At 46.7% G+C, this 12,929-nt stretch overlaps 1 protein-coding gene across 1 annotated transcript in view; it reads right to left on the reverse strand.

The window, feature by feature from the left end:
- Positions 1–7,363: 7,363 nt before the first annotated feature.
- Positions 7,364–12,929, reverse strand: part of spata20 (spermatogenesis associated 20) — a 40,519-nt gene continuing 34,953 nt past the window's right edge. The window contains exon 16 of the mRNA XM_071543416.1: positions 7,364–8,989. Within this exon, the coding sequence (XP_071399517.1) occupies positions 8,798–8,989 (192 nt within the window). The 3' untranslated portion in view covers positions 7,364–8,797. The remainder of the gene's footprint in view (positions 8,990–12,929) is intronic.

Consider the following 12,929-nt stretch of genomic DNA (forward strand, 5'->3'; position numbering starts at 1 on the left):
TATTCGTCTGAAACGACTTCATTAATCTTCAGTCGGGCTCCCTCAGCCTTTCCTCCTCACTAATTTGCTTAAACTTGCTTGCTTCCATGCGTAGGGTATTTACTTTCTTACCTATATGGAAGTACTTAACCAACTATCCAACCATTAATGACTCATCGCCATCACACCCTTCCCCTGTCCAAGAAGCCATCGACTGCCCCCCCCACCCAAAAGCGTCACTGACTCTCAGCCATGACGCAGCAGAAGTGCCCGCCGCCGCCGCCGCCCCACAGTGCACTTCACCTCAGCGATGGAGCCATGAGAACAGATGGCTGAGGCCTGTTGACATTTGGCCATCACTATTCTCCTCCCATTTTCGATAAACGCACAAATCCTCTGGTTTACATGTGTCCACAAATGTCATCAAATGTCGAGGAAATGTCAAGGGCTCGGACATGAAGACAGGCGTGGACACTTGAGCGTGTGTGTGTGTGTGTGTGTGTGTGTGTGTGTGTGTGTAAGGTTGACCTCGGTTCACCTCTGCCTGCTGGGTGAATGAACAAACCATATGACTGGACTAATTTTACAGATATTGATCCTACGCTCATGCGATCCGTAACCCCTCACCTTTAAGTGCAATTTAACCTGAAATGACCTCTGCGGTTTGGCGGTTTGGCTCAGCGAACAGGGAAACCAATAAGGATCACATAGCGTATCGGTGGTGACGGGTTTTACCTTTTACCGGTGCTGACATGCATTCCGATATGCAGGATGGAATTGTAAAATGAGAAACGGGAAGCGTAAATTTGCCTGATCGTCCCGTGCGACGGCTCTTACGTTTCAGCTCGAGCTCGGGTGACGCAAAACTGAAGAGGGATGGGCGAAGGAGGTAGAGGGGGGTAGAGGGGAAGGGAGGATTTAATGAGCAACTCTTCTTCTCCTGCTTTCATCTAACTAGGCTAACATGATGAACTAGTCCTCCCGTTCCCCCTTAGCCTCCATCGCTCTAGTTACCTCCCAACCCACCACGCAAACCAGGCCCGGCAACACATGATAAATCTGTAGGCCTTAAAGAGAAGGAGGAGAGAGGAGGAGATGGAGAGAGCGTTCACTCTGTTGCACTGATCTAATGTTGATGAATTTGCTCACGTTCCCCCCCCCCCCCCCCCCCCCCCCCCCACCCTTTCTCTCTCTCCCGCTCTCTCTCTCACTTTCTTTGTTGCTTTCTTTCTCATACCATCATCAGATATGTCTGGATGCGGAGTGGACGAGCGCTGACATCTGTTTTTATTGTGGTTTCCAAACAGTGAATCAAGACCCTGGTTGACTCACAGCTCCAGCCCTAGCAGGAATTTGTATTTTTTCCAATAACAACAAAACACAAAGATCGATGTGCAGTTCAATTTCATGGCAACCTAGAAAATATGAGGTCAATTTCCGCTCTCGATGACGTCTGTTTAAAAGTCCGTAGCACACCACATTTAGCCGATACCCGTGCTGAACAGTGGCTTACAACAAATGCAGACATGTAAAGTGAAGTGAAGGTTTTTGACAGGGGCAACTAATCAATAGCAGCACTGATTAAACTTGGTTGGCTGTGAATGAAATGAGCTGCATGATGATCGAGGCACAGATGTATGTTATTCTAAATTGCATGCCCTTTTCCTATTGCTTTCAACTTGCCCTTGGGGATTCAGTGCAACCCAATACAGTTAATGGATGAACACAATACGCATGCCAGCAACCTCAAAGACTTCACAAATGTTTGGATATGCGCAGTACAAAACACATTCCTCCAAATATCAACGCCACTGTGCTGTACGCATGTAAAAAAAAAATCATTACTGTCAAAATAACATTACATTATGATCTATAGACTCTGTTGTAGTGGCACCAAGATGGTTTTTATTCCTCTCATGAGCGAATAGGACAGTCTCTCCACACACCGTTTAATGATATCGCTACTGTAACTGTGGTTTATATCCAGTGGGCAGCTTTATGGTGCAGCGTAGCAGCTGGCAAAAAAGGCAATACAACAGCAGAAGGTGGTGATAACACTGTTCACGCGAGGCGACTATAAACTAAGATATAGAAGCTCCCACCTTGGAAAGAAGGGATTCAGTATTCTACACAGCACTAAACATGATCTAGGGTACAGTAATAAAAATCAATACTATCTCTGGCAACCCATTTTATATTGCTCTCTCCCCCTGTCTCTCTCTCTCAATATCTGACCTGTTGGCTCTCTCTTCCTTTATTTGCCCCGGTCTCCTCACTCCTTCTCATCTTCATATCATTCCCTCTTTCTTCTCACATATATTATTACTTGCTCTCTCTCTCTCTCTCTGTCACCTGCACACTGTGCTCTGTGAAGGGCAGTGAACTGAGACGCTATTAACCAACTATCAGGAAATGTCTCATTCAATATCAATTGGAAAGGTGAGACAAACACACACACACACACACACACTGGGACAATGTTAAAGGAGCAAAAAGGGGAGATATACATTATTAAGGAGATTTTATGAGACTTTTTACACAGGGGATTTCTTGTCCCTAGCTTTCGCCTAGCAAAGAACCACTGTAAAGTCAAATAGTTGCAGATACACGGCCTAAAGGTGTTTAGATTTTTACACACATTATCAATGCTATTATCAGACCTACTTAAGTATGCATACATACTAAAAAATGTTGGATGCAATGGTCAGTTAATCGTGTGCTGGGAACCAGTTGATTGAGAGGGAAGTTACAAAATATTTACACAGGTTCTCAAAGTTGGTGCAGGGCATCAAGACACCAAGACATATACAGGACAGATGCATGATGGGATATTTATACGATGGCTACCACTGTACCATGAAATTGTCTGCTTCTGATATTTACATTTGCATTTTAGGCATGCTCTTATCGAGAGTGACTTATAAAAAGTGCAACGGTGGAATAAGCTTCAACTCCTAGACCATCACAGCTACAAGCAACCAAAAATAAACAGCTGGATGCCTGGACACTGTCCATCCTGCAGTTTCAAGGACCAATTCAGTGTTTTGTGTCTAGACTGTGACAAAAACACCATTACCTCTCTACCTCCCCCCCACCATGGCCGTCAATCGGCCCGACAGCGGCTGGCTGGATGCACTCCACTGATCACGACTGCTCTTGACATGTTGCTGCGACCAGTGTAGTCTGAGCTATGATCCAACACCGCTGCACCCCTGCCATGCACACATACAGTTGGCCTAAATGTCAGAGAGTGTGAGAGGCGAGGAGAGAGAGAAACCGGGTGGGAGAGGTATACGCACATAATGCAGAAACACACACTGTTTTGGTGTTACGTATGGTGCCGCGCGGTGGAAATGGGTGGATTTATAGCCGTGTGCCGGGATGCTGCGTCTGTTTCCATCTTTCTATCCCTCCCACTGACCTTCTCCAGGGAGAGTGATGAATGTGGATGGACAGATCTTTCTGCCCCTCCATCACCACCACCCACAACACCAAACTCCAATCACTCATTCCCAGCGTCACCCTGGGCATTCTGATAAACTGCACCTCCTATGGATCTCAATGTACAGGGACAGAGAAAAGAGGAACATTTGGGGGGGAGTTTAAACCAGGGGTGTGTCTGGTTTACCTAATCATTAAATAGACTACAGCCACAACAACTCCACACAGCATACTGGACCCAAATACTTTCACAGAATAACTTCTCAATAAATAAGTAATAGCCTTGACAACACCACAGCACACTGGCGGACTATAGCCTACATTCTGAGATACGTCTACATTATTATTCAGCATAGAATAGTAAAAATCTAGCACATTTGGTATGCTGCCAAATATCACTCTGGGTTCATCAAAAGCAAAATGCACAATGCTCACAACAATCACACACCCGCAAATGACAGGTGCGGCGGCCACAACAGCATGGCAAGTCGGCATATAGAATAGAATAGAATAGAATAGAATAAAATACTGAATAGGGCGTTTGAAATAATCAACACTAACAGGAGGCCGGGTCACTTCACCTGCATATCACCTTTCTGTGCCTGCTCCGCGTCCGTGAACGTGACCCAGATTTCTGTCTCCTGGTCTGGACCCCATGGTCTGGGCTCGTTGGGGCTGGGCCGGGTCACGGGGTGCTGGCCTTGACAGGCTGAGGTAATGCTGCTGCTGGTACTGGGAATGTCGTCGCCAGTGTCGTTTGTCAATACAGGTTTTCGTGGGCCGGGTTTCTGTACATATCTGTAAGTTTGCTGCACTTAGCTTGTAGCATTTTTTTTTTCTCGCGTATTTATTCCGCTCCACGTTTACGCTTTTCGGCGTCAGTTGGTCCATATTTACAACTGTGCCAAAACTATCCTTCATGACGTTAGCTAGCTAGCTATTTTTGATTAATTTCCACTTTGACCTCTAACATGGGCCGGTCCAACTGTGGGAGGGGTCGCCCCGCTATCATCTCATACCTGTCAATTTCACACAGCTGTCAATCAAAGATATCCCCCCCTCCCCCCTGTGAAGTTGGGCTAATGGACCTGCTCATCTTAAGGGTTTGGGAGGGGTGAAATGAGAAAACAGAGCGCGGGAAAATACGCAAATCACAGTCAACTTTTTTATTTTTCTCTCTCTCTCCCCGGCCCACCGGCCCAAAAGTGGACCGGCCCATGTGGCAAATGCCAGGCAACGACAGACTAATGAAGTTGAGAGAAGGGATGACTAGTCCTTCTTCATACCAGCATTGTGCAGACCAAACCATACCACATTAACAGTAGACTATCGTTCATATCTGGGGAGGTATGGCCACATCATGAACTCCCAAGACTCTTCACCTCTTGTCGCTGTTGATGTCTCTTAAAAAAGGGAACCAACTATAGTGTGTGTGCGTGTGCGTGTGTGTGTGTGTGTGCGTGTGTGTGTGTGTAATCACCAAGGTACCAGACTGGGTTGATGAGCAGAAGTATTGATTTTCCTCTCTGGGAGTTCTCAGGCTTATCGGCCCAGTACCGGTGCTGGGCTCCCTGCTCTCTCTCTCTTTCTCTCTCTCACTCTCTCTGTCTCTCTCTCTCTCTCACACACACACACACACACCCACACACCTCTAGTGCTCAGCAGGGTGATTACATACCTCAGACATATCGATTACCTGACCTCCACAAAAACACATGCGCGCGCACACACACACACTCTCACACTTCCTCAAACACTCATACACGTGTGCACAGACTTAAATAGCTTTTCCTAGCAAGAAACAGAAAAAAGTTTTCCACTCTAGAGAAACTTTAGTTGGTTTTCTAAATTGAGTCTATTTGAACGTGGAGACGGAAGAAGACATGAGCAGACAGAAAATGATAAAAAACCTTTGAGAGACGTGTGGTCTTTGAGCTCAGTGTTAGCAGAAGAGGAGAAGAAGAGAATAAGAGCATCCATGAAGGGCTACACTTGTTAGTCCCCTCCTCCTCCTCCTCTTCTTCTTCTTCTCCTTCAAAAGATGTTGAACGCTCCCTCTCTCTCTCCATCTAAGTTGGTGTGTCGCTACACTCAGCCCCCTGTGGCCTCATTATCACACAGACAGACTGAGACAGAGCAGCCATATCTGATAGCAGGCACAGAACCAGACCCAGAACACACACACACACACACACACACACAAATACACAGCTATAGATAGTCTTGCACTACACAGACTTATTCCCATCCAAAACATGATGTGAAATTAACATAAACACACAAATGCAAACACTATGGATATACTCTTGCTTTAGAAGAACGTCCACATCCAAAAAATGTGACACACATACACACACACACACACACACACAGAGAAATGCAGTCTTGCTTTAAGAAATTTGTTCCACTCCAAAACACAAATTATGACACACACACACACACACACACACAAAGAGAAAACTATAGATAGTCTTTTCACTAGGCAAACCTATTCCCATCCAAAACATGAAATGAAATGACACACACACGCACACACACACAAGTGTTGTATGTGTAAATTATGTTTGGCGGTTCGTGGCATGTAGATTACAGCTTCATAATTACAGGGGCAACAGGTTAGCCGGGGTCAACCATTAATCTCAGCCCTAATTAAAATTTAGCTGGTGCAGCTCATCAAAACAATTAGCGCAGCACAATAACAAGAGGACCGGTGGAGTTCAGGGGAGGAGGGGGTGCCACAGGGATGTGTGTGTGTGTGTGTGTGTGTGTGTGGTGGGGTTATTTGTTTAAGGGAAAGGAAGGAAAAAAAATGAGAAGAAAGCAATTCTAACATGCTTGCAGAGCTAAAGAGCTAAAGGAGAAGATTTGGGAGAGGGAGGGAAGAGACATGAGTGTAGTCCGTAACCAAAGATAGAGGGGTCCCTAACCTGGGAGAACATGATAGGGTGAGACAGAGAGAGAGAGAGAGAGAGAGAGAGAGAGTGGAGGCGTTTGGAGGAGATATATGAAAAGGAGCCAAAATGACAAAAAGCATGACTGTACCCAATCTGACAGGTTAAGAAAAGTGAGGTCGGAACAGAGTGATCCCTCTCTCTATCTCCCTCTCTCTCTGTGCCTCCCTTTTCTATCCCTCCTCGCCCTCCTTTCTCTTTCTTTTTCTCTCTCCGCAATCTCTCGCTCCTCCAACAGAAGCACCCATCTGCCAAGATAACTTCCCTCGTTCTCGAGGCGACAAGGCCCACGCCGGATCTGAGAGGAAGGGATGGAGGGGAGTTGGCAGTCAGAGAGAGAGAGAGAGAGAGAGAGAGAGAGAGAGAGAGAGAGGGAGGAAGAAGGGAATGCAGAGGTAAACGGGTGCAGATGGCTAGGTGGTCCTGCAGCACGCTGGTAGATAAGCGCTTTCTTTTCTTTTCAGCTTTTCTGCCATTGTGTCACGATGGAAGCATCTTGTTCCTTGCATTTCCTTTCCCATCCTCTCCTCTCGTTCCTTCTTTTCTTTTCCTGCACTTCCAAAGCCCAGAACGGGGCCCTCCGAGACAAAGTCCCTCGCTTCGGCGTCCAACATCAGCCGACCCATCTGTCTCAGACACACACACACACACACACATACACACTCCCATATGCCCTCCTCTCTCTATGTAACACACACAGTCACACAGAGTTTACATTACATTCCTGCAGCCTACAGGGGGAAGACAAGAAAAGAATACACAACAGTGGGTATCTCTCGGTATGATGTGTATTTATAGTACAGCAGGGAGATAGGCAGCCTGCTGGGACACACATTGCTGCTGGAGTTTTCCCATCTTGGACTTACACACACACACACACACACACACACACACACACACACAGAGAGAAAGAGAGAGAGAAGGAACCTCACAAAGATATCCTTCTTAACAAGTCATTTATTCTTGAGTCTTACATCTTAAAACAAGGGAAAAACTGGAGTGAGGTAATTTCACTTGATTCCAATGCACATCAACTTGTTCTTGATTTTCTTGAATCAATCAATATTTTCTTGATACTACTGGAGTGATCTGCCTTATTCTGCCTTGTTTCAAGATATCAACTCTTGTTTCTCAAAAATTGTTGAAACAAGCCAAACTTCAATTAAGACACAAGTGGAACTATCTCTCTGCATTTTCTAGATTTTAAGATTTTATGAATACTGAATATGAGACTTTAGTGATTTGTTAAGATGGACATGTTTTACGGTAGAACTTCGGCACAAATGCATCTTTCCAAAAACATGAAAATAAAAAATATGCTAAGCGCCCATTTCCAAAATCAAATCGACACCGCTGATAAGGGAAGTATCTTTATTGTTAAGGGTTAGTGAGTGTTTACATGGTGTGCAATATTGTCTATACCTTATATGATCAAAGACAGACGTGAATCTCTGCACTACAGTATGGAGAAAGATCATCTCATGTTGCAGTGAATTAGAGAGATAACGGACAAATAAATGAGGGAGAGAGCAGATGGTAAACGGAGGCTCATTAGAGGACAGCTCATTCACTGTGACATGAATACACACACATACAGATACACACACACACACACATTTAACAGCAAATTGCACTGACCTTCCTCACAAATTTACATTCATACATACATACATGCACGAGGGACACACTCAAGCCACCCACCTATCCACACACACACACACACACACAGTCTGTCAGATCCATGCGACATGAATGTGGGAGTTGGAACACAGGACTAGGAAAGGACAACAGGGCGTATGGGTTCATCCACATGAAATTCTCAGTGCAATCCATCCTAGTGGTTTTAGACCATGGTGGCCTATTAAGTGTCTGTATTTTACCTTTTGGCTAACAGTCAAGCTACGTCACATTTTCCAAGTCATGGAGTAACACATGTTTTCAGTAGGCTGCTGCTGCTGGTGTGCGTGTTTCCTTACAAGAACATTTACAGGAGATATCCAGTGACTTGAAGAGCCATCTGCACCTGAATTTCAACATGGCTGATCGACTGTAGCAAAGTCCAGCTGACAGACTGAGCGTCTCTGAGCGCCTGCTATAGGTTAATATAAGAGCTGGCTATAGTACTGGTATTGTTATGGAAGAGTAGAGCTAGCACTGCAGTAACATTAGGGTTAGAGGAGTGGAATGGCTGGTAATGGGATTGGAGCCCCTATCAGCCCTCAGTCGCTACTACTGCCACTGTAGCATATTGTTGCATATAGAGTTTTAAAGCACTGGGTTGCTTACATATGGCAGAGCTAGAAAGGGGTTTGACTGAGGCTGCGGTTAGTTAGACCAAAGCAGGCAGGGGTTGCAGATCAGAGGGCTGCGGTCTACAAGGATTACAGCCATCCTGTTTAAATCTCAGCATGTCCGTCCTCCTGTCATCACTGTGTCTGCGTCTCCGTGCCTCCGTCCAGCAGCAGCCTGCGCAGCTCCTCGGGGTCGGTGACGGGCAGAGCGCAGGTGAAGTCCTGGCAGACGTAGGCCGTGGCGGCGCCCTGCTGGGACAGCGAGGAGAGGACGGGCAAGCGCTGGTACAGGAACCCCTCCGTGTCCCCGTCGGCCAGCATCAACACCTGCCAGGGAGGGGAGGAGAGGGAGAGAAAGACAGAGTTTCATATGGTGAAAGTACACTTCCTGCCATAGTATTTATGTCTTTTAAAACTGACAGTAAACATCTCATCTCTCTTGTTCCCCATCCACAAGTGTACTGATCATCCATTTTTACTATGCCGGTTTGATTTGCATGTGTTTCCTGGAGACGCATTGCATTTATGCTTTGTTGTTCATGTGGCCACATGGGTCTCTGACCACCTTTGGAGCTGGTTTGGGAGATCGGATCATCAATTTTATGTGTCTTTTCTCTATCTGATTACAATCCGATCTCCCAGGATGCATGTTAATGCCAGGTGGATGGGCGGTTATAGTATTCATATCTTTAAAACATTTTGTGTTAGTGGGGCGTCTGAGCTAGGGACTGATCTCCAGACTTCACTTCAAGGGGGGTCCCCCAGTTTTGATATTGCAAAAACCCTATTTCTCTTTCATACAGTCACATAATGTCACACACACACACACAAAACAGCTCTCCCAAAAATAACACACTCAGTCGAGGGTCAGTGCCCGTCATGGTCTCATGCCCACAATAGAGGAAAGAGAATAGAGTGTGTGGGTGTGTATGCGCTTCACGTGTCCTGCCTGCGGCAAAATGTGCAGCTCCCAAATGGGCCTCCACTCCATAGCCAACAATAGTCACCCCATCACCCCCCAAAAAAGAAATGAAACAAATGAATTTGAATGAATAAATCTAGCGGCATGTGTGTAGGAGGCCGGGGTGACACAAAGAAAAACGAGGATGGAAAGTGATGGCCCCTCTTTATTTCAGCCTCTGTGTGTGTGTGTGTGTGTGTGTGTGTGTGTGTGTGTGTGTGTGTGTGTGTGTGTTTGTGGTCTTGGACAGGCAGCAGAGCGTGGTTAGAGAGGGCTGCCCTGTCCGTCCCCGCGGCGGCTTCCTGTCAAACACGTGTCATTTCCCCCTGGCCCGTCACCACCTCTGACTCACCACAGAGGAATAAACGACAACACAAACAACAAGCAGACAAAGACAGGGGTGATAGAGGGGGGGGAGGGAGAAGACAGACAGAGAGAATGAGGAGAGAGGTCTAGTGATACATCTCATCTCAAGTGAAGCGCTGCCAGGAAAGACGGACATGCGAGCCAGGATAAGGGAGAGTGAAGACTAATATGAATACATAAAATTTGAAGGTATACAAATGAAATATGCAAACTACTGATCACAGGAATAGCATGTAAATTCAGTTTTAAGCTATGCCTGGTTGTATTGTTTGCACAGTGTTGAATGCAGTGTGCTTTTGAGAGTCTGTTCTGCTGGTTTACTTGAGCAGCAGACGATCATCAGAGCTGATCTTAGCGTGAGACACGTCTGGCCTACTTGTCCGTTCAATTACACCCACGGACATTGCCACCTTGAATTACCATAAATACTAAACCCATTCGGCACATATACTGACTACTGTAATGAAAACTCACAATTTTAACACTAGACTCAAAAAACAACAAAAAAAGCATTTGTTGATCTGCTGAGGTTGTTCAAGGCTCTAGATTAACGTCCCACTGGTGGCACTGGAGGCACCAGATGATAAATATAAAGAGCGGCTTACAATGAGTGCATAGGTAAGGGTTCACCGTCTTGCTCAAGGACATTTTGACAGGGCGCAGGGCGCATTGATAGACAATTTGGCTGCTGCAGGGATCGACTCGGTGACCTTCTGGTTAACGGGACGATCCCACTGACCACTAGGCCACTCCACCAATAAAAACCGCCATCAGCCAATTCACACATCGCGCGCACATGTATAGGTGGCCGGAAGGGGCCGGGGAGTCTCGGGCAGCTCTAATTCAGCATGCCCCTGCCTGCAGCCTGAATCATCTTGCCTTTATCTGACTCAGTGATCACACTGGCCATTACAACAGGCGCCCGTCCCTCCCCTCCCCTCCCCTCCCGGCCCGCCAGCCAGCCAGCCAGCCAGCGTACAGGCCATCACGCAGAGCTGTCTGCATCCTCTCCATCCTGTCTCAATGAGCCTCATGTTCTCATTCACTGGCCGTCTCGACGCCCCCCCGAGTGCTCCGCTCAGCCATTTAGACGCTCATTTGTGCCGGTAGCCATCTGTACTTTTAATGCCAAGAAACCATCAATGGGTTATATTGCCCGTCTCCTGCTACTGGATACTGTCTGTGTGTGGGTGAGGTATTTCTGTGTCTATTACTTTTCGACGCTGTCCGACAAATACAATTTCTCCTTGGGGGTTGATGAAGTGATGCTATCCTATCTTATCTTAGCCATTCTCCACAGCTATGCTATCACACAGGCTGGTGGACCTGTTAGACATAGTCGAGGTATCTTATCCTCACATGGAGGTCCCAGTTACTGGTATGGAGTGGGGGCTTGACCGTCAGTCAAGATGACTATAAGCTGTAGCAGGAAACTATGGATTTACGCAGAGCACTGTGGCAGGTTGGCTGTAAACTCTCTTCCTTCAGACATAAACACACACACACTCGGGGGAAGACTGGCAAGGAGTGTGATGGAATGTGGTCAGAATAGTGTGACCGTTGCTATGGAGACAAGAGGAGGATTTCCCTGCCAAGCTGAACCTTTCCTATCTAACTTGACTCTCCTTGTCTGTTTCTCTCCCTGCCTCCCTCAGCTCAGACCACATCCAGGCGTATGCCCTCCCATTAAAGGTCACACTATAGTCTGCCTATGTCACAACAATACACTCCACACACACATCCCCGGGGATCAGACAGGGCATGTTATACGTGTGTGTGTGTGTGTGTGTGTGTGTGTGTGTGTGTGTGTGTGTGTGTGTGTGTGTGTGTGTGTGTGTGTGTGTGTGTGTGTGAGAGAGAGAGAGATATTAAATGAGAATGAAGAGTGAATGTGGTAAAGTGAATGCATGGCACATTTTCTTATCTGGAGGATGTGTGTGGTCTTGCATATTGTGCTCTGCAAAATTTGTGTTGTGCAGTGTGTGTGTGTGTTGATGTGTGCATATGTGGGAAGCTGCTGCAGACAGCACAGTTGGCTACACATGAGAGCTCAGTCAAACTCCCACAGGGTTAATCCCTTCATACTCCGGGCAACCCTGAAACAAACACACACACACACAAACACACACACACACACACATATATACAGCTCCCACCCGTTAAATGTCCCTACACTGACAGCTCCCTCCCACTCTTTCTCTCACTCTGCCAACCCAGCCAAGCTAACACACTTTAAAGGAACACAGTGTACCTGTGCTGACAATAACACACACACACACACACACACACACACACACACACATCTTCAGAAACTCTGAACCAATTTAATGTTGTCTCTTCCCCCGGTTTCTAACCCAGCTAGTACACAGATGGCTCATGGGCCAACCTCTGACAGCTAGGTAGAGCCAAAAACCTGGTGGGCTGACAGAAACGCACAAAACACACCAAACACACACATTTGAGAGGCTCCGTCATACCTGAGGAAGAGCGATGACAGCGGCTGTGAATAGCGCTGTGTGCAGCCAAGCATGGGGAGATTTACTTCCTCCATCCCTCTCACTCTGTCATTTGTCTCTCTCTCTCCCTCTCCCTCACATACACACACACACACACACAAGGGGACCTGCTCAGTCATCATAACAACCTGGCATCTGGACCACCACCCCAGGACAGAAACGCACACACATGCACACACGCACATTCGAACAAATGGGCGATAGAGGTGGTGCAGCAGAGCCACATGCACACATTATCAGTCATCCGTTGACACCGACTTCACCATCAGCTCCATTTATTCATCTGAATTTTCACCAAGAGCGAAGGAGGCCGAGGCAAGAGCACTGGAGAGAATTCGGAAGGAGGGAAGAGGGCATAAAAACTGATAACAAAGAAATAAAAGGCAAATGAGAATAGGGGAGAGACAGACGGAAAGAGAGAGAG

The sequence above is a fragment of the Centroberyx affinis genome, unplaced genomic scaffold (genome assembly GCF_046629955.1).
Source record: "Centroberyx affinis isolate AG114_WGS23_722 - 3 ecotype Tasmania unplaced genomic scaffold, CSIRO-AGI_Caff_v1 ptg004316l_1, whole genome shotgun sequence".
NCBI lineage: Eukaryota > Metazoa > Chordata > Actinopteri > Beryciformes > Berycidae > Centroberyx > Centroberyx affinis.